The sequence below is a fragment of the Trichechus manatus genome, unplaced genomic scaffold, assembly GCF_000243295.1.
Source record: "Trichechus manatus latirostris isolate Lorelei unplaced genomic scaffold, TriManLat1.0 scaffold00070, whole genome shotgun sequence".
NCBI classification, from domain to species: domain Eukaryota; kingdom Metazoa; phylum Chordata; class Mammalia; order Sirenia; family Trichechidae; genus Trichechus; species Trichechus manatus.
The window spans coordinates 6,891,434-6,914,780 of NW_004444006.1; the positions used below are offsets into that span (position 1 = coordinate 6,891,434).

The 23,347-nt window shown below is 38.6% G+C and overlaps 1 protein-coding gene across 1 annotated transcript in view; it reads right to left on the minus strand.

Moving 5' to 3' along the window:
* Window positions 1–23,347, minus strand: part of TEX11 (testis expressed 11) — a 523,552-nt gene that overhangs the window by 110,139 nt on the left and 390,066 nt on the right. Inside the window, exon 24 of the mRNA XM_012556596.2 lies at window positions 18,181–18,253. Coding sequence (XP_012412050.2) covers window positions 18,181–18,253 — 73 coding nt within the window. The remainder of the gene's footprint in view (window positions 1–18,180; window positions 18,254–23,347) is intronic.

Below are 23,347 nucleotides of genomic sequence, written 5' to 3' on the forward strand. Positions count from 1 at the left end.
CGTGTTGTGGGGTTGTTAACCAATGTCATAAAACAATATGTGTACTGACTGTTTAATGAGAAACTATTTGTTCTGCAAACCTTCACCTAAAGTACAATAAAAAAGAAAATAAAAAAAAAAGTAAGTGAGACGATTGGTTCACATTTTGTAAATCTCCAGAATGCCTGAATTAATAGAAGATAGCTATATTCTCATATCTGCTTCTACATTCAGTCTATTACAATATCACATATCACACAGCCTCTGGAAAATTACATGTCTTAGTATTATTACAAAAATAGTTTTGACTTGGCAGACCCTATGAAAGGTTGTCAGTTTGTTTAGAATATTTATGACCACAAAGAAGGACAAACTTGGAAAGTGATTTTTATTCGCCCTGGTTTAAACCCAAGTCTGAACAGAAGCTCTGAAATGTTTTAAGATTGTAGCAAAGTTCTGTCAATTTTGATGAGCTTGCTTCCTTAGTTTACTGATTAATGCCTTTGTCTACTATAAAAAACCAAACCTACTGCCATTGAGTTGATTCCGACTGAGAGCAACCCTATAGGACAGAGTAGAACTGCCCGATAGGGTTTCCAAAGCTGTAAATCTTTATGGAAGCAGACTGCCACATCTTTCTCCCGCGCAGCGGCTGGTGGGTTCGAACTGCTGACTTTTTGGTTAGTAGCCGAGGGCGTTAACCACTGTGCCACCAGGGCTCTTGTATACTACACAAAAGGCTATTCTTTACCTTCTGTGTAATCTGCCTAGATAGCAGATGGTGTGTTTTACCAGAATAATTTTCTGAGCCTTATGTTGTCCTTACTATGTTCTTGATTATTTAAAGGTAAACAAGAAAACAAAAAACAAGAAGTCCCTCACTTATGAAACAGCTAACGTTCTTTATGATTGTGTTATCTGCTATATTTATTTTTAAATGTTGTATTGTTACTTTGATTAGATAGGTAACTATTGTTTCTCAGGCACCCATGATTCTATTTTAATCAAATGCCCAAATTGCTTCTTACAACTCTCAATTTTGCTTTCCCAAAATCAAATCCCAAATACAGAAGAGATAATATACAATTTCCAGGGTATCTTTTAAACCTAAAATTATCTTTGATATTTACAAAGGGTCTCTGGAAAATTGCAAAGATTTATTTATTCTCTTCATAAAAAAGAGAAATGCTAGAAATAATTAGGTTAGTTTGATTGGTTACTATAGTAAGAGTTGCATGAGAAGAGGTGTCAAATCAGAAGAGATGCCCAGATTTCACTACGCTAAATTTTTTAAGTAGAACATTATTAATACTATGAAATTGTATACTTTATGGGCTATTACTGGAGGTTTGTCACTGCCCTGCCTGTCCATACTATGTTTTAACCCTCAAGAGAAACATTGATCAAAACTTTTACGAAATAGTTACATAGTGTACCCCAATAGAGAATTTCATTTTTCCTTCATTCTGATATTACAGGGTTACAGGAATAAGTTAACCAAAGCCATTAAATCTGTCATCCACAGACAGTTTTTGTTTTATTCTGATGTTTGCCTGAAGGCTTTGCTATAAGCTATAGGCCAGAGTTTGTCTCTTTAACAAAGAAGGACAGTTTCTGACTCTCACAGAAAAGGACTATACTAGGTTTCTTTAAACTATTGACATGTCAGAATAGACTCTTGGGTACAGGCTTCTGAGTCAGCATTGCATAGACAATTTTAAAATCATACCAGTGGGCTAAGTCAGGATTTCCAGTTTTTTTCTTTTTTTTTAGTTTAGAAGCAGAGCGCTTCATGAAAGCAGACTTCTAACCCAATATTCAGCAGACTTCTAATGACATAGGACTGAATGAACTGATGAGGGAAATTGTGTTGTGGCTGTTTATTTGAATTATTGTCGATGCTTTAATGTTCTATTTTCTGACTATATGAAGAAACACTTTCTCTTTCTTAAGCTATCTGTAACTCACAACAAGTTAGTAGATTCTGCTTTTGTAAACCAAATTAAAAAATTTTAAAATAAAATTCTCACTAACTTACCCTACCCTAGGCCTGCACCCCCAGAATTCAGAAACTCTTTCTGAGTCTCCTTACTTTTCATGGCACTATAGTTATTTGCATTGGTTCTATAAGAATCTGTCCTCATTTTTTACCAGGATATAATCAAACAAATTGATTGTGCAGTCAAGGTGTTATGGATTGAATTGTGTGTCCTGAAATTATGTGTTGGAATCCTAGCCCCTATACCTGTAGATATAATCCTGTTTGGAAATAGTTATCTTTGTTGTGTTAATGAGGCCATATCAGTATAAGATATGTCCTAAATCTAGTTACTTCTAAGTTATAAGGAGCAGCAAAGATGCAGAGATAAGAAAGCACAAATGGAGAGTAGGGTGGGGGGCGGGGAGAAATTGATGCCACGTGAAGACCGCCAAGGGACCATGGAACATGTAGGGTTATAGAAGCTGAGGCAAGGATCTTCCCCCCGAGAACTGACAGAGACAGAGCCTTCGCCTATAGTTTGTGCCCTGAATTTGGACTTCTAGTCTCCTAAACTTGAGAAAATAAATTTCTATTCTTTAAAGCCATCCACTTGTTGTATTTCTGTTATAGTAGCACTAGGAAACTAAGATACAAGGCCTTAACTGTTGTGTCATACTTGAGAATGATACTCATTTAATCAGGTATGATAAGCTACTTTTAAGGAACAAGGTTGACTATACCTTGACTTTATGGAGCAAATGCCTTCAAAGCCCTCTCAGGAAATTGGCCTGGTATCTGACTCACAGGGCCCCAGCATTAAAGGTTGTGGGAAGTTCACTTCCTGGCAGGCCAGAAACCTTAGTAAATTTGAGGGGCCTTGAGAGGAAATAACTTCCCCAGATTTATAGGTACTACAGGTGAAATCACCACCTGTCTGTCAGTTTGTTGTACTATAGTGGCTTGCGTGTTTCTGGAAGCTATGCCGCTGGCATTTCAAATAACAGCAGGGTGAACAGGTTTCAGTGGAGCTTCCAGACTAAGACACACTAGGAAGAAAGGCCCGGTGATTTACTTTAGAAAATTAGCCAGTGAAAACCTTATGGATCACAAGAACATTATCCAACTTTACTGCTTTGGACATGTTATCAATTGCTGGAGGAGGATACCATGTTCGGTGAAGCAGAGGGCCAATGAGGGCAAGGGTGACCCTTGGTAAGTTGGAGTGGCACAAAAGTCACAACAATGGACTCAAAACATGCCAGCAATTGTGAGGATGACACAGGACTGGGTAGCATTTTGTTCTGTTGTACATGAGGTTGCCATGAGTCAGAGTTGACTCAAAGGCAGATACCAACAACAGGTGAAATTTGATGGAGAATTTGTTGGGCTTGGTTTCCTAACTTTGGAATAGGAAAAGATAGAAACTTTTAGAACTCTAATCTGAGATTCCCTTAAAAAATTCCAAACAAAGGTTAAATTTGTGGCCTTAGTAGTTGTTCAATACTGTAGGGCTCTAGATTTGCAAAGCAAACTCCAGGAGGCTTATTTGGTTAATTAGCACTCTTGTTGCATCTATGTAAACAATCAGGACAAACCTAATGAAACTAGCCTGTTTTGTTATCAAGAATACTATTTCTGAAAGGCGGAGCCAACATGGCGCGATAGACAGAAGCACCATGCCATCCCACTTCAGCAAAGACTCGAAAAACTAAGTAAAACAGATACAAACGTCAATCCTGGAACCCTAATACCAAATGAAAAATAAAGAACTCAATTAAGCACCAAATGGAATAAGAAACTGACAGAGAACAGAAAATGAAGAGAGGTCCCTACCAGCTAATGCGGCATGGATTTGCCATCTTGGACTACAGCCACCAAGGTATGCAGACAAGGAATATGGAAAGCAACTTCATGGAGCTCCAGAGCACCCGGTAACCAGGGATACATGCTTTCCCACCCCCCACCTTTTTCCCTGTATGAGGCCTCTGCTGCTTTCCAATGGGCCATGGTTGCTTGGCCAGAAACACACCAGCTCACTGTCTCCCCAAATTGCCATTATGGACCTCAGCCACCAAGGACTGTGGACAGGGAGTACAGGAAGGAAGCTTCAAGGAGCTCCCAACAGGAGACAGAGCACCCAGTAACCAGGGATACATGCTTTTCCAACATTCTTCCCTCTACGTGGACTCTGTCACTTTCCAATAGGCCATGGTCGCTCAGGACAAGAGACACCAGCTCATTGCCACCCAGGTCTGCCCCACCCCCACCGGCCAGCCCCTTCAGTGCCATTTATTTTTATTTTTTTGGCTTTATTTGTTGATTCTCTCTCTCTCTCCCTCCCTTCCTTTCCTTTCTCTCACCTAGCTAGCCCTGTGTGCCATCCTCTCCCTTTCCTGATGGGCTGTGATTTCTTTTGCTTGTTCTTTTTTTTCTGTTTCTTATCTCTCTCGTCTTTCCTTCCTTTCCTTTCTCCTGCCCACCCAGCCCTTTGCACCACCCTTGCCCCTTCTCGAGGGGGCGTGCTGAACCACTTGGCTGGAGAGCCACTGCACGTGGCCTCCCTGGGTCTGCACTGCCATCACCAACCAGCTCCCTCAGTGCCATTTTATTTATTTACTGCTTGTTATTTGTTTTTTTCTTTTTTTTTCTTTCTTCTCTCTTTCTCTCTTCCTTCCTTTCCTTTCCTCATGCACCGCTCCTCCTTCTTGGTGGGTTGCACTATACCTCTTGGCTGGAGAGCCTCTCGAACACGGTCTCCTTGGGTCTGGGTAACCCCCACAGGCCAGCTCCCTTAGCATTATATTTTTTTATTTTTCTTTATATTTTCCCTTCTCCCTCTTCCTTCTCCCTCCCACATAGGTTCTGTGTTGCCTCTGCCCCTTCCTGTCAGGCCGTGCCATCACACCCAGTGAGAGAGACATTAGCTCACCACCTACCCAATTCTGCCTTGCCCCCAATGGCTAGCTCCCCCCACCATATTTATTTATTTGTTGTTATTTTTATTTTATTACTTATTTTTGTTGGTTGGTTTCTTCTCTCTTTCCCCTCCTTCCTTTCCTTTCACCTGCCCACCTAGCCCTGTGCACTGCCCATGCCCATTCTCGACAGGCTGAGCCACACTGCTCCGCTACAGAGCCAACAGCACATGGCCTCACCAGGTCTGCCCCACTCCCACCTGCTGAATCCTACCACACCACCATTATTTTTCCTTTATATTTTTACTTCTGTTTCTCTCTCTTCTTTCTCCTCTTTCACTCACCCACTTAGCTCTGTACATCACATCCTCTCCCTTCCCTCCTGCCTACCTGAACCGTACGCCAGGCACTGTGCCCCCAAGCAGCACCAACATGGTATCCAGACCCCACCCTGCACTGCTCCATGGCTCTGCCGCGTCGGCTCTAGTTCATACTGCAAACTACCCATCCCTGTCCCACCAACCCCAATACACCCACCCTGCTGCACCATAGCTAGTGACCAGCCCTGCTCACTCGGACAGGGTGGTGAGAAGTATCGTGCCAACAGGCTAGCAAGCAACAAAACACACCCAGCTCACCTGCCCAGACATAAACAAGTAAAACAAAAAAGCAGATGAAACAAACAAATCTACAATCAATAAACGAAGAAAATAATTCCTGAATGTCCCTGAGACACCAGACAATATCAAAACATATTAAAAAAACAAATCAGCCTGGCTCCAGAAAGCGAACAAACTAAAACACCAGATGATCTTCCGCTAGAAGAAAAGGCACTGGAACTACCTGATAGGGAATTCAGAAGTCTAATATTCAGGGCTTTCCAAGAAATTAGGAAAGAGATAAAGGAAAACAAACAAAAACATAGACAAAATCGTGGAAAATACAGAAAAAATCAGGGACAACACAGACAAAGAAATGGAAGAATTCAGGAAAATAATACAGGAACTAAATGTCAAAATAAATAAACAGCTAGAAATCATACAAAGTCAGCAATTAGAAATCCAAAAGATAAACAACAAGAGTTCAGAAATGGACAGTGCAATAGAAAGTTTTATGAGCAAATTTGAAACAGTGGAAGACAGGATCAGAGAAATTGAAGACAAATCCTTGGATACCACTTTTTTGAGAAAAAAATCAGAGATAAGAAGGAAGAAAAATGAAGAAAACCTGAGAACAATGTGGGATACAATCAAGAGCAAAAATTTGTATGTAACCAGAGTTACAGAACAGGGGGAGGAAACAGAAAACACAGAGAGGATCATTGAAGGTTTGCTGGCAGAAGACTTCCCTAAACCATGAAAGATGAAAAGTTGACCATCCAAGAAACTCAGTGAACCTCAAACAGTATAGACCTCCAAAAGAAAGTCACCAAAACATATCACAGTCACACTCACCAAAACCAAAGACAAAGAAAGAATCCCAAGAGGAGCTTGAGAAAAATGAAAAGTCACCAACAAAGGGGAAACAATAAGACTAAGCTCTGATTACTCGACAGAAACCATGCAGGCAAGAAGGCAATGGGATGACATATACAAAACCTTGAAAGAAAAAAAATGGACAACCAAGAATAATATATCCTGCAAAACTCTTGCTGAAATACGATGGTGAAATTAGGACATCTCCAGACAAACATAGATTAAGGGAATTTGAAACAACCAAACCAAACCATTATTAAAGGGAGTCTTTTGGTTAGAGAACCAACATCAGACAACAACCTGAATCTAGGACACAGGTCATTATCAGCCAGACACCAAACTAGGTAACGTACTCTCAAGAATAAAACAAAATGAAAAGATTTACAACAGGGAACCAGAGAGGTCAATCTATAAATGACTACAACTTCAGAACAATAAAACAGGGTAGGTATACAACTTTCAAATGAAGAGGAAGTCAAGGCAATACCAAATAATAAAGGACTGGTTCAAACATAGGAAGATAGGGGTAAATTTCAAGGTAATCACAAAGGAAGTTAACAAACCTACTCATCAAAATAAAGAAGAAAAACATAAAGTCTCAGTAAACAAAAAATACACCAAAATGAAATAAATGAAAAGAAAATCCACAAAGAAAAGGAATTCATCACAGGAGAGTAAGAGGAACAAAGAAAATGTCAGCAACACACACAAAAAAAGCACTACAAAAATGACAGCAATAAACTTACACCTATTGATAATCACCATGAATGTAAATGGTTTAAATGCACCCATAAAGAGACAGGGAGCGACGGAATGGACAAAAAAACAGGACCCATCAATATGCTGTCTACAAGAGACACACCTTAGAAACAATGACATAAATTTGTTAAAAATCAAAGGAAGGAAAAAATGTATCAAGCAAACAGCAACAAAAAAAGAGCAGGATTGGCAATATTAATCTCAGATAAAATAGACTTTAAAACAAAATCTACCATAAAAGACAAGGAAGGACATTATATAATGATTAAAGAGACAATCCACCATGAGGACATAACTTAAGAAATATCTCCTCACTCAATGACTGGGCTCCAAAATACATAAAACAAACTCTAACAGCACTGAAAAGAGAAAATGACAGTTCCACAATAATAGCAGAAGACTTCAACACACCACTTTCAGTAAAGGACAGAACATCTAGAAAGAAACTCAACAAAGATACAGAAGATCTAAAGGCCAAAATCAACCAACTTGACCTCACAGACACATATAGAATACTCCACTCAACAGCAGTAAAGTATACATTCTTTTCTAACGCGCATAGATCATTCTACAGAATAGACCACATCTTAGGCCACAAAGCAACCCTCAACAAAATCCAAAACACTGATATAGTACACAACATCTTCTCTGATCACAATGCCATTAAAGCAGACATAAATATTAAGAGCAAGGGAAAAAAATCCAACACATGGAAACTGAATAACACGCTGCTTAAAAGCCACTGGGTAACAGAAGAAATCAAAGATGGGATCAAAAAATTCTTAAAATCAAATGAGAATGAAAACATCATAAGAAAACCAGTGGGACACAACAAAGGCAGCACTCAGAGGTCAATTTATACCAACAGATGCACAAATCAAAAAAGAAGAAAGGGACATAATCAAAATGTTAACTATACAACTCAATCAAATAGAAAGAGAACAGCAAAAGAAGCCCATAGTCACCAGAAGAAAGGGAATAATACGTATATACGTATCAGAACAGAAATAAATGAAATAAAGAATAGAAAAACAATACAAAGAATCAAAAAAACCAAAAGTTGATTCTTTGAAAGTATCAACAGAATAGACCAAAAAAAAAAAAAAAAAATGAGAGGAAGCAAATAACCCAAATAAGAAATGAAATGGGAGACATTACAACAGACCCAACTGAAAAAAAAGGATCATAACAGTATTATGAAAAACAATACTCAAACAAATTTGAAAACCTAGAGGAAATGGACACATTTCTAGAAACACACTACCTACATAAACTAACACAGTTAGGTCAAAAATCTAAACAGACTTATAATAAGAGAAGTGATTGACAAGGTAATAAAAAAAACTCCCCCCCAAAAAAAGTCCTGGCCCAGATAGCCTCCCTGGAGAATTCCACCAAACACTCAAAGAGCTCACACCAGTACTACTCAAACTATTTCAGAACAGAGAAAAGGAAGGGATACTTCTGAATTCATCCTATGAAGCCAGCATAACACTGATACCAAAACCAGGCAAAGACACCACAAAAAAAGAAAGAAAATTAAAGATAAATATCTCAGATGCAAAAATTCCCAACAAAATTCAACAATCGAATTCAGCATCATATCAAAAAAATAATACACCACAACCAAGTTGGATTCATGCCAGGTATGCAAGGATGGTTCATCATTAGAAACTCAATCAATGAAATCCACCACGTAAATAAAACAAAAGAATCACATGATCATCTCAATCAATGCAGAAAAGGCATTTGATAAAGTCCAACAACATTGCGGACAAAAACTCTCAATAAAATAGGAATAGAAGGAAAATTCCTCGACATAATAAAGTGCATCTATACAAAACCAACACCCAACATCATTTCTACAGAGTGAGGCTGAAAACATTACCCCTGAGAACCTGAACAAGACAAGGATGCCCTTTATCACCACTCCTATTTAACGTTATGCTGGAAGTCCTAGCTAGAGCAGTAAGGCAAGAAAAAGAAATAAAAGGCATCCAAATTAGTAAGGAAGAAGTAAAACTATCCCTATCTGTGCATAATATGATACTATACATAGAGAACCCAAAAGACCCCACAAGAAAACTACTGGAACTAATAGATTCAGCAGAGTAGCAGGGTACAAGATAAACATACAAGAATCAGTTGGATTGCCATACACCAATAAAGAAAAATACAAAAAGGAAATCAGTGAAGGAATACCATTTATAATAGCCCCTAAAAAATAAAATACTTAGGAATAAATCTAACCAGGGACATAAAAAACCTATACAAAGAAAACTACAAAACACTACTGCAAGAAACCAAAAGAGACCTACTGTCTTAGGTTGGGTTCTCTAGAAAAGCAAAACCAGTTAAGCGTATAAATATATATATACATAGATTTATATCAAGGAAACAGCTCATGTGATTGTAGAAGCTAGAATGTCCCAAGTCCATATATCAGGGTAGAGGCCTCTCCCAATTCACCCAGCTGCAGAAGCTGGCGAGCCCAAGATCGGCAGGTCAGAGAGCAGGGCTCCCGCTCACAGGCTGCGAAGGTTGACGAATTCCAAGATTGGCAGGCAAGACCACAAGGGTTCTCCTGATTGACGTAGCTGCAGGGGCTGGTGAATCCAAGATCAGCAAGTCAGAGAGCAGGGCTCTGCTCACAGGCTGTGAAGACTGACGAATCCCAAGTTCAGCAGATAAGCTGACAGCTCACTTCCCAAGAACCAGAGGTCAGATTAACAGGAGGCAGCCACAGGATCCAGAGTGAGCAAAAAGCCAGAATGTCTGCTTATATTCAGATGCAGGCCACACCCCCAGGGAAACTCCCTTTCCACTGATTGGCTACTCACAGCATATTCAATCACGGGAGTGATCACATATAAACAGTAAGAATCATGGCCTAGGCAAGCTGACACACAATCTTAACCATCACACCTACATAAATGCAAAAACATACATGCTCATACTGACTGGGAAAAAAATTTTTTGTCAACATTGTGAAAATGTCAATTCTACCCAAAGCAATCTACAAATACAATGCAATCCCGACCCAAATACTAACAGCACTCTTTAACGAGATGGAAAAACTTATTATTAACTTTATATGAAAAGGAAAGAGGCCCTGGATAAGTAAAGCAGTATTGATGAAGAAGAATAAAGGAGGAGGACTTGCACTGTCTGACCTCAGAACCTACTTTACAGCCACAGTTGTCAAAATAGCCTGGTACTGGTACAATGACAGACACATTGACCAATGGAACAGAATCGAGAATCCAGATGTAAATCTATCCATCTACGGTCACCTGATCTTCAACAAGGTCCCAAAGTCTATCAAATGGGGAAAAGACAGTCTTTTTAACAAATGGCGCTGGTAAAACTGGATGTCCATCTGCAAAAAATGAAACAGGACCCATACTTCACACCACACACAAAAACTAATTCAAAATGGATCAGAGACCTAAATATAAAACCGAAAACTATAAAGATCATAGAAAAAATAGGGTCAGTGGTTTGTTGTTACTGTTGTAAGGTGCCGTGGAGTTGGTTCTGACTCATAGTGACCATAGGGACAACAGAAGGAAACTCTATTCGGTCCTGCACCATCCTCTTGATCATTGTCATGGTTGAGCCCATTGTTGCAGCCACTGTGTCAATACATCTGGTTGAGGGTCTTCCTCTTTTTCACTGATCCTCTACTTTACCAAGCATGATATCCTTCTCCAGGGACTGATTCCTCCTGATAACATGTCCAAAGTATGTGAGATGAAGTCTTGCCATCCTTGCTTCTAAAGAGCATTCTGGCTGTACTTCTTCCAAGACAGATTTCTTTGTTCTTCTGGTAGTCCGTGGTATATTCAATTCTCTTCACCAATACCATAATTCAAAGGCATCAATTCTTCTTCAGTCTTCTTTATTCATTATCCTGCTTAAGCATGCATATGAGGCAATGGAAAACTCCATGGCTTGGGTCAAGTGCACCTTAGTCTTCAAGGTGACATCTTTGCTTTTTAACACTTTAAAGAGATCTTTTGCAGCAGATTTGCCCAGTGCAATATGTCATTTGATTTCTTGACTGCTGCTTCCATGGGAACGGTAAAGGCCCTAATACTCTGTATAACTAGTATACAAACCATAACTAACAATACACAAACACCAGAAGATAAGCTAGGTAACTGGGATCTTCTAAAAATTAAACACTTATGCTGATCAAAAGACTTCACAAAAAGAGTAAAAAGAGAAACTACATACTAGAAAAAAATTTTTGGCTATGACAAATCCAACAAAGGTCTAATCTCTAAAATCTACAGGAAAATCCACCACCTTTACAACAAAAAGACAAATAATCCAATTAAAAAATGGGCAAAGTATATGAACAGATACTTCACCAAAGAAAACATTCAGGTGGCTAACAGACACATGAGGAAATGCTGGTGATCACTAGCCATTAGAGAAATACAAATCAAAACTACAATGAGATACTACAATGAGATACTCCAACATTACTGGCACAAATAAAAAAAAACAGAAAATAACAAATGTTGGAGAGGCTGTGAGGATGTTGGAACTCATGTATTTCTGGTGGGAGTGTAAAATGGTACAACCATTTTGGAAAATGATACAGTGCTTCCTTAAAAAGCTAGAAATAGAAATACCATATGATCCAGCAATCCCACTTCTAGGGATATATCCTAGAGAAATCAGAGCCATCACGAGAATAGACATATGCACACCCATGTTCATTGCAGCATTATTCACATAACCTAAGTGCCCAACAACAGATGAATGGATAAATAAACTATGGTACATACATACAATGGAATACTATGCAACAATAAAGAACAAAGATGAATCTGCGAAGCATCTCACAACATGGATGAATCTGGAGGACATTATGCTGAGTGAATAAGTCAATTACAAAAGGACAAATGTGTATGAGACCACTATTATAAAAACTCATGAAAAAGTTTACACACAGCAAGAAACAATCTTTCAATGTTACTAGGGAGGGGAGAGATGATGAGGGAAAAACACTAACTAGACAATAGATAAGTGGTAACTTTAGTGAAGGGTAAGACAGGTACACAATACTGGGGAAGTGAGCACGAGGCAAGGTCATTGTCATGGATTGAATTGTGTCCCCCACAAATATCTGTCAGCTTGTCTGCGTCAGTATTCCCAGTATTGTATGATTGGGTACCATTTTGTAATCTGATGTGATTTCCTTATGTGTTGTAAACTCTATCACTATGATGTAATAAGATGGATTAGCGGCAGTTACACCGATGAGGTCTACAAGATTACATAGTGTTTTAAACCAATGTCTTTTGAGATATAAAAGAGAGAAGTGAGCAGAGACACATGGGAACCTCATACCACCATGAAAGCAGTGCCGCGAGCAGAGCATATCCTTTGGACCTGAGGTTCCTGTGCAGAGAAGCTCCCAGACCAAGGGAAGACTGATGACAGGACCTTCTTCCAGAGCCAATGGAGAAAGCGTTCCCCTGGAGCTGACACCCTGAATTTGGACTTGTAGCCTACTGGATTGTGAGAGAATAAACTTTTCTTTGTTAAAGCCATTCACTTGTGGTATTTCTGTTAGAGTAGCACTAGATGACCCAGACAGTTGTGGAAGCTTCATAGACATAAACAAACTCCCTGAGGTACCGGATTATCGGGCTGAGGGCTGGGGACCATGGTCTCGGGGGATATCTAGCTCAACTGGCATAACATACTTTATAAAGAAAGTGTTCAACATCCTACTTTGGTGAGTAGTGTCTGAGGTCTTAAAAGCTTGTGAGCAGCCATTTAAGATATCCCACTGGTCCCACCCCATCTGGAGCAAAGGAGAATGAAGAAAACAAAAGACACAAGGGCGAGATTACTTCCAAAGGACTAATGGACCACAAGTACCACAGCCTCCACCAGACTGAGTCCAGCACAACTAGATGGTGTCCTGCCACCACCTCCTACTTCTCTGACAGAGATCACAATAGAGGGTTCTGGATAGAGTGGGAGAAACATGTAGAACAAAATTCAAACTCAGAAAAAAGACCAGACTTACTGGTCTGACAGAGACTGGAGAAACCCTGAGAGTATGGCCCCAGGACACCCTTTCAGCTCAGTATTGAAGTCACTCCTGAGGTTCACTCTTTAGTCAAAGATTATACAGGCCTATAAAACAAAGTGAGACTAAATGGGCACACCAGTCCAGGGGCAAGGACGAGAAGGTAAAAGGAGACAGAAAGCTGGTAATGGGGAACCCAAGGTCGAGAAGGGGAGTGTTGACACGTTGTGGGGTTGGCAACCAATGTCACAAATTGATACATGTATTAACTGTTTAATGAGAAACTAATTTTCTCTGTAAACCTTTATCTAAAGTACGATAATAAAAAAAAGAATACCATTTCTCTGTATTATGATCATGGGGGGAGGTGGCAGGTGGGAGACTATTCAGGAAAAATTGTGACTTTGAAACTGGTAAAAAAGAGGAAGAAGAAAGATTATCGTGTGTCCTCTCTAGTGTATCCTTCTGAGTTATCTCTACCTCTCATTGCCTTTGAGACATTTTTCAACTCTGTAAGTTGTAGAAAACTGTTAGTAATGTAATAATTCTTGTCCTTAGAAATGCAAATGAATTGTGTTCCATGGAGATGAAATTGATGAAATTGATCATTGCCCTGTGAATATTGGCCTGTTTTGCATCTTCATGTAAATTCATTTCAGCATTCCTATTTGCCTATGCGTGTTTTAATTCTCTTTTGAACCAGCTGTAACAGCTTACTGATTCTCTTATTAATTAATAAGTTAATAAAAAAAAAAAATGGAAAATAAAACTTAAAAAAAAATGATAGATGTGGAAGACAGGTAAAGAAGATCCAAAACATGCATAGAATCCCTAAAGAAGAAAATCAAAGTAATGGAATAAAAACAAATGTTTTAAAGTATAGTTTGAGAAAATTTTATAGAAATAGAAGAATACTTGAATTTACATATTGAAAAAGCACATTATATATCAGGAAAAATTGACACAGAATGGTCCACACTAAGACATTTCCCAATACAGTCTGTTCCACTACAACATTTGCTTTATAATGCAAAGTGACTCATATGCAATTGATAAGTAGGGGAATGACGTCAGTATAACACAGAAGTCATGTTGGTTCACATACTACTGTTCCTAGCACATTAATGTTTTGCACTACCAAGCAACAGCAGTTGAGCACAAAATACACCAAGAGCTAAACCCAACAGTACTCTATGTTCTTCTTCTTGGCTCAGTTTCATCACACGTTCTATCTTAGAAGTGATTTATTACATGTTTCTCCCCAATCCTTGTGCATATTTTACTAAATTTTTTTAAATGTCTTTTTACAGTTGGTTTGTTTGAATTAGGATCCAAACAAGGTTCAGACATTGTACATATTTGATGTATCTTTTAAGTTTCTTTCAATCTACAGGTTTCTTCCCCCCTTTTTGTCCCTAATAACATTTATTTATTAAAGAACCAGCTAATTTGTCTTCTGGAATTTCCCACATTCTGTATTTGGCTGATTATATCCTGACAGTGTCATTTAAAATGTTCCTCTGTCCTCTGTATTTCCTGTATTTCTAGAGGCTTAATTAGATTCAGGTTCTCTCTCTCTCTCTCTTTTTTTTGCAAAAATACTTCATAGGCAGAGCTATAGACTTCCTATTGCACCACATTTGAAAGGATCATAATACATTACCCCACTTTAAGCGAAGCCCTGTTATTTTTAGTGCATGATTTTGCAGAATGAGAAAAATTTCAGAAATGAATATAATGTTTTATAGCAGAAATGCCATAAAATTACTAGACTTTAAAGATGAACCTTTTCGGTAGCCATGCAATAAGATTGTCACTTATAAGCGGTGGCGGGGGGTGGGTGGGGGGAGATGGGCTAAGATTTCTCTTTAGCAACAATGAATTTTAGAAGGAGTAGATCTTTACAAAGCAAAATCTAACATCTAACTCTAGGCTATATATAAGAGCATACTAAAATCAAGTTAGGCAGAAAAGTTAAAAAATAAAAGGATGGGCAAATATATACTACCCAAATGCGAAAATGAAGGAGGATGATAAAGAGGAAGAGAAAGAAAAAGAAAAGAAAGCAGGGATTGCAACCTTAATAGCAGATAAGGTTGAATACCGGGGGAAAAGCATTAAACAAGGAAAAAAATGAAATCCACAATGAAAATATATGTTACAAATACCGAAGCACAAAAAAACACAACAAAGTAAAAATTGTAGGAATTATAAGGAGGAGGAACATAAACTCATAAAACCTAATTTACCTCTCTCAATCCATGACAGCTTAAAGGAATAACAACAATGACAACAACAAAAAGTAAGGGTATAGAAGACCTAGATAATATACCTAGAAAGGTAGATTTAATGGAAATATACTCTATACTCTGAAAATATACTCTAAACCCTGAAAAGAGAAAACATATCTTTTCATGTGCCCTTCAAACATTTATAAAACTTATCACAAAGAAACCTGAATAAATTTCAAGACATAGAAATAAAACAGACAGCATTATCTGATCACAATGCAATAAAATTAGAAATTAATAATGCAATCAGAAAACAAACAAACAAAAAAACCTAACACAGCCATTTTTAAGAACTGAAACTCTAGAATGTCTAGAAAACAATATAATGAAAATACCACGTACCAGAATCTACAGGCTACAGATAAAGCAGTGCTCAGAGCAAAATTCATAGCCTCAATGTTTTTTATTGACAAAAGTATGTGAGACGCTAGCTGTCCACCAAAAGAATCCAATTCTTCTTTCTAGGAACATAGCTAGACTATATTTATATTTCTTAGCCTTCACTGACATTTAGGGTTGGGCATAAGAATGAGTTCTAGCCAGTGGAATGGAAATGGAAGTGATACATGTGAATTTCAAGCCTGGCCCATAAAACTACACTATTTTCCATGTTCTTTTGTGTTCTGCATCAGAATGTTGATGTCCAGGGTGACTTTGGAAGCCATGCATTGAATAAGGTTGGCAGAGCATCCATCAGCTTAGGTCCTAAATGATAAATCGCAGCAGCAACCCTCAGCTCCAAGTAGCATAACTGCAACTAGTGTAATTTTAAATAATATAACAACAAAAATACAAATAAGTTAAACATCTAAATCAAGAAATTACAAAAAGAACAAAATAAACCTGAGAAAACAGAAGAAAGAAATTCATTAAAAATAAAAGAAATTAATTAGAAAACATAAAAATGCAGAACTCATACATAATCTAAGCGGTAATTTTTTGGAAAAGCAATAAAAGGAAGAAAGCACAAATGTTAAAATAAAAAATGATAAGAGGTTAATAATCAATTGGGAATTAAGAGACTCAACCCTATGAAAGTAACATTGAAAATCTAGATGAAAGGGATAATTGTCTAAGAAAACAGCATGTACCAAACTGACTCTAGGAGAGACAGAAAAGCAAAGCAGACTAATTATCATAGAACTAAGAGGAAGTTGTTATAACAGACACCATCAGGGTTCTACTCATATCCCTTAGAGATCTTTCCCATAGGCTTTGGTTATGCTTTTGCTTTTCCAAAAGCCCTTATCTTGGACTCTTCTTAGAAGGACTGCCTTTAGGTACTGGAACCACTCTGCCTGCATGTGCAGAGAGTTTGAAGTGCCTTCGAGTTTATGTTCCTCCTTAACCAATGACTGACTGGTGCAGAAATTTATAGAAATTCATATAGGAATATGAATATCCATATTCCTATCTTGGGTGAGGACAAACTGTGATGCATAATTTATACTCAGTAATCCTCTTAGTGGGATTAAATTAAAGTTAGTCTACTCTTAGAGGGACTCTGCCTGAAACTGTACCCTTGAATGGCTTCTTCCCCTTTCCTGTCCTGCTGCCCCCACTCACTGTTTTTTCCTAGGAGTACTTCCTTAAAAAATCACTTGCACATAAATCTTCACCTCAGTGTCTGCTTCTGAGAAACCCAACCCAGACAGTTGTCAAAGAGCTACACATGGTGAACCCCATCCCCAGAAAAGAGAAGAAGGCCTAGTCAATTTCACAGAAGAATGTTATTGAGCATTTAAGGAATAAACTTTTCCAGAGAATAGAAGAAAGGGAAAGTTTCTACATTATTTATATGAACATGATATCAAAATCTGTCAGACACCATCCACACTCAAAAGAAAATGACACACCAATAATTTGTAAATACTAGGAAACAGAATTCATCAGCATATTAAAAGAACACACCACGACCAAATTGAGTTTATTCCAGGAATGCAATGATGACTTACTTTAGGAAACCTATTATTATAATTCAATATACTAATAGATTAAAATGTAAAAAACGTGCGATTATCTCCATAGAGGCTGAAAAGATATGCAATTCAATATCCATTGATTTAAAGAAATTCTTACTAAAACAGGAACAGATGGACACATAATATTAAAAAAAATCTATATATCTAAACCTAAAAGTCAGTATCATACTTAATGCGGAAATAGTTATATATATATATGCATATATATACATATATATACACACATACATATATATAAATACATATACACATATGAAAGTGAATATTATCCTTAATGAGGAAACAGTAACAAGTTACTATATAAATTAAAAATGTTTACTACTTTTTTGATTATTTAATGACAAAATGTTAGCAGTATTTGGTATCTTGATTACGGTGTGGAAGACTCTGTAGCCTACATCTATTCAGAGGTAAACCCTGATTAAATCAGACATTAAATCTGGTTAACTAAGAGCAATAATGTTATACTGAATAACAATGATCCTATTTTTTATATTCAATGCTATGCTTTCATTAAAAGCAAGATTTAAAAAAAAATTACTCCAAGCAGTATATTATGGAATCAAAACATATATGTATATAAATATATATATATATAATGGGCAAAAAATAGTTTTTAAAAGATGATTTGACTGGTTATTACGTAGTACAGTGGAACAAATTTCTGGTGGAAAAGATTTGGCTTATTTAGATTGTAAACACCCCCCATAACTGTGTCACCAAACTCCCAGTTCCCACTGTACCTGTTTCTTTCAGGAGATTCCAGATGTCTTTGCATTTATGGATCTGTTTAAGCGCACGATTCAGCAACTGAGTCTATTTGGAAACAATGCAATGATATAATTAGTCTCAAAAAAAAGAACTTTAAGCAATGAATAATATATCATTTTCATTAAAAACAGTTGAAAAGAAAATGATAGAAAAATGGTAGTTTAAACTGAACATCTGGGAATTTATACAGAAATATTAACCTTTATTCACCCTATTCCTTAACGTCCCAGGAAAATGAGAATTAAATAGAAAGCCTTGAGCATTATCAATTTCTTTGTAGGACAGAAGAGAAGCACTTCAAGAACGGTGATGTGAGGAGCTCTGTGGACAAACTCCCCAGCAAAACAACCATAACTGGTGAAAATTATAAAACACAACCATAAAAGTCTATAGAAATTGTCCTAAGGGCATACAGAGCAAATGAAGAAACATTTATCCCAAGAAATCTACTAGATCATGTTAAGAACAGAGTCAGCAGCACTTAAACCATGACCCACTCCCCTCCAACAGCTCTGTGTAATTGGAAACTACTTCAGTTGAGTGTGGCCAAAATGATGGGGTTTGCTCTACCAAGCTTCCAGGATAGGGATTCCTGGGAGGGGCAAGCTGCCAGCATTTCTCATCTGGTCTGTGTTGCAGATGCCCTATTACAAGCAAGTGCAGCTGAGAGGCCTGAAGAGCCCTTCCTCCATCCAGCCCAATTTGTAGGGCAGAAGCTCTACCCCAGGCATGCAAATTTAGAATAAGGGGCCTTGATCTCCCTTGCCCAGCTTGCTTATAGGGTGGAGATTCCATGGCAGAAGAGGCAAACCAAGAATAGCAGGGGCTACCACTTCCTGTGTTACAGAAGCATGACTTTAATTGGATCAGACTGTGGAGCAATTTATGTTCAAGGACATTAAAAAAAAAAGAGCAATCATCTAGCAATTAGTTGAGACCAGCAGCTGGATGTGATTATGATAAAAGTAGACCAGCCAGAAGCTTAACAGGGAGATCAGAAAAAGAGAGTCAAAGAGAGCCCTGCTAAAACCACTGTCATCCCCTGGGGAGGGGGGTATCAGGGTGACTGTCCACGACCAAGGCTGTGCCCTCTGAGGAGTGACATCAGAGGCTGTATGTTGTTGTTAGGTGCCATCCAGTCGGTTCCGACTCATAGCGACCTTATGTACAACAGAACGAAACACTGCCCAGTCCTGTGTCATTCTCATGATCATTGTTATGCTTGAGCCCCTGTTGCAGCCACTGTGTCAATCCATCTCTTTGAGGGTCTTGCTCTTTTTTGCTGAACATCTACCAAGCATGACGTCCTTCTCCAGGGACTGGTCCTTCCTGATAACATGTCCAAAGTATGTCAGACGAAGTCTTGCTATCCTCACTTCTAAGGAGCATTCTGGTTGTACTTCTTTCAAGACAGATTTGTTCATTCTTTTGGCAGTCCATGGTATAGTCAACATTCTTCGCTAACCTTATAACTCAAAGGCGTCTATTCTTCTTCAGTCTTCCTAATTCATTGCCCAGCTTTTGCATGCATACGAGGAGATTGAAAACACCATGGCTTGGGTCAGTCTCACCTTAGTCCTTAAAGTGACATCTTTGCTTTTGAATACTTTAAAGAGGTCTTTTGCAGCGGTTTTGCCCAAGGCAATGCGTCTTTTGATTTCTTGACTGCTGCTTCCATGGGCGTTGATTGTGGATCCAAGTAGAATGAAACCCTTGACAACTTCAATCTTTTCTCTGTTTATCATATTGCTTATTGGTCTAGTTGTGAGGATTTTTGTTTTCTTTATGTTGAGGTGTAATCCATACTGAAGGCTGTGGTCTTTGATCTCCATCAGTAAGTGCTTCAAGTCCTCTTTGCTTTCAGCAAGCAAGGTTGTATCATCTGCATGATGCAGGTTGTTAATGAGTCTTCCTCCAATCCTGATGCCACGTTCTTCTTCATATAGTCCAGCTTCTCAGATTATTTGCTCAGCATATAGCTTGAATAAGTATGGTGAAAGGATACAACCCTGATTCACACCTTTCCTGACGTTACACCACGCAGTATCCCCTTGTTCTGTTCAAACGACTGCCTCTTGATCTATGTACAAGTTCTTCATGAGCACAATTAAGTGTTCTGGAATTCCCATTCTTCACAATGTTATCCATAATTTGTTATGATCCACACAGTTGAGTATCAGAGGCTGTAGACTCAGAGGGAAATAGATTTCATTGAACTAGCTCAGCCAAGTTACTAGAAAAATAAACAAGTAAACAATAAAAACAACAGGGGGGAGATCAGTATCCAAAGATGCTGCAATGTATTATCTAAAATGCAACAAAAATTACAAGATATGCAAAGAAACATGAAAGTGTGACCTATACACAGGAAAAAAACAAGCAACAGACACTGACTTTGAGACAGCCCAGATGTTGAACTCAACAGAAACAGACTTCAAAGCAGCTATTATAAAATGTTTAAGCAACTGAAGGAAACCATACATAAAAAAGGAAAGAAAGGTATGATGACAGTGTCTCATCACAATGAGAATCTAAATAAAGAGAAAGTGTAAAAAAAAGAACCAATTGGAAATTCTGATGTTGAAAACACACAAAAATAAATTAAAAAATTCACTAGATGAATTCATCATCATGTTTGAGCTGGCCAAAAAGGAATCAGTGAACATGAATATAGACCGACAGACATTATTAAATATGAAGAATGGAGTAAAAAAAGAATGAAGAGAAATTCTAGGAAGATTGTGGCATCAGCATGTCTAAGATCCCAAACCTACCCACATGAACACAAAGAAAAGCAACTAGAAGTCTGTACTCAGCCCTGTGAGAAACCTGAAATGTTGGGCAAAGGACCAGAACAAGGAGCTACAAACTAAATCAAGACAAGAATAAAATCTTATACAGTAGGAAAAGCACCCCTCCCCCTTCTTGGTGCAGTACACAAATGGCTGCAGCAGAGCTGCAGCTGCATTTGCACCTCTAGCCAACCCAATGCTCTCTTGTGCTCTGAAAAGGGCACCATATCTGGCTCTCATATACACCGGACAGATATTAGTAGCAGGCTGCTCAGGGTGTATACTCTGACCAGTCTGGAGGCAGCTTGAAAAACTGAAACTTCAGTCTGGGTGGAATCAGAGCCCTCACAGAGCAGGGAAGGAGCAGCAACCAAGGACACAGGGCTATATGTGCCTAAGGGTGGATTAATCAGTGTGTACTTTGGGACTGATAATGTACTGATACCTTGGTCTGGCTAGAATCAGTGCCCTCACAGAACAGGGAAGGGAGCAGTAACCAAAGACTAAAAGATGTGCCTCTTTGAGGGTGGAATGATTAATGTGTGTTTTATGATGTGTCTAGGAGCCACTGAAGGACTGAAAAATTGATCTGGCCTGAATCAAAGATGTCACAGGAAAGGAGAGGGAGCAGTAAGGAAAACCTGAGACAAGTTTCTTGAAGAAATTAGCACCGGTGAAAGCACTAAATATTTGGAGGAATGGAGAAAGCTAACACTTTGTAAAATTCTAATGTCTCGGCTTCAACAAAAAAATCACAAGCCACCCAAGGAAACTTAAACTGATGGTCCATCTAAGTGAACAAAATGAAGGGAGAGAAATCATATTTATGGAAGCCCAAGTAATGAACATGTTGTTTTTGTTAGGTGCTGTTGAGTCAGTTCCAACTCACAGCAACCCTGTGCACAACGAGCGAAGCACTGCCAAGTCCTGTGCTATCCTCACAATTGTTTTTATGCTTGAGCCCATTGTTGCAGCCACTGTGTCAATCCATCTCATTGAGGGGCTTCCTCTTTTTCACTGACCATCTACTTTACAAAACATGATGTCCTTCTCCAGGGACTAGTCCCTCCTGATAACATGCCCAAAGTATGTGAGAGGAAGTCTCGCCATCCTTGCTTCTAAGGAGCATTCTGGTTGTACTTCTTCCAAGACAGATTTGTTGATTCTTCTGGCAGTCTATGGTATATTCAATATTCTTCACCAAAGGCATCTATTCTTCTTCAGTCTTCCTAATTCATCGTCCAGCTTTCACATGCATATGAGTTGACTGAAAACACCATGGCTTGGGTCAGTCTCACCTTAGTCCTTAAAATGACATCTTTGCTTTTTAACACTTTAAAGAGATCTTTTGCAGCAGATTTGCCCAATGCAATGTGTCATTTGATTTCTTGACTGCTGCTTCCATGGGCATTGATTGTGGATCCAAGTAAAATGAAATCCTTGACAACTTCAATCTTTTCTCCATTTATCATGATGTTGCTTATTGGTCCAGTTGTGAGGATTTTTGTTTTCTTTATATGTTGAGGTGTAATCCATACTGAAGGCTATAGTCTTTGATCTTCATCAGTAAGTGCTTCAAGTCCTCTTCACTTTCAGCAAGCAAGGTTGTGTCATCTGCATACCGCAGGCTGTTAATGAGTCTTCCTCCAATCCTGATGCCTCGTTCTTCTTCATATAGTCCAGCATCTCAGACTATTTGCTTAGCATACAGATTAGAATAAGCATGATGAAAGGATACAACCCTGACACACAACTTTCTTGACTTTAAAGCACGAAGTATCCCTGTGTTCTGTTCAAACAGCTGCCTCTTGGTCTATGTACAGGTTCCTCATGAGCACAGTTCAGTGTTCTGGAATTCCTATTCTTCGCAATGTGTCATGGATTGAACTATGTCCCCCCCAAAATACATGTCAACTTAGTTAGGCCATGATTCCCAGTATTGTGTGGGTGTCCTCCATTTTGTGATTGTAATTTTATGTTACAGAGGATTAGGGTGGGATTGTAACACCCTTACTAAGGTCACATCCCTGATCCAATATAAAGGGAGTTTCCTTAGGGTGTGGCCTACACCACCTTTTATCTTACAAGAGATAAAAGTAAAGGGAAGCCCGCAAAAAAAGGGACATCAGACCACCAAGAAAGCAGCGCTGGGAGCAGAGCATGTCCTTTGGACCCGAGGTTCCTGTGCTGAGATGCTCCCAGACCAAGGGAAGACTGATGACAAGGACCTTGCTCCAGATCTGACAGAGACAGAAAGGCTTCCCCTGGAGCCTGATGCCCTGAATTTGGACTCCGAGTCTACTAGACTGTGAAAAAATAAATTTCTCTTTGTTAAAGCCATCCACTT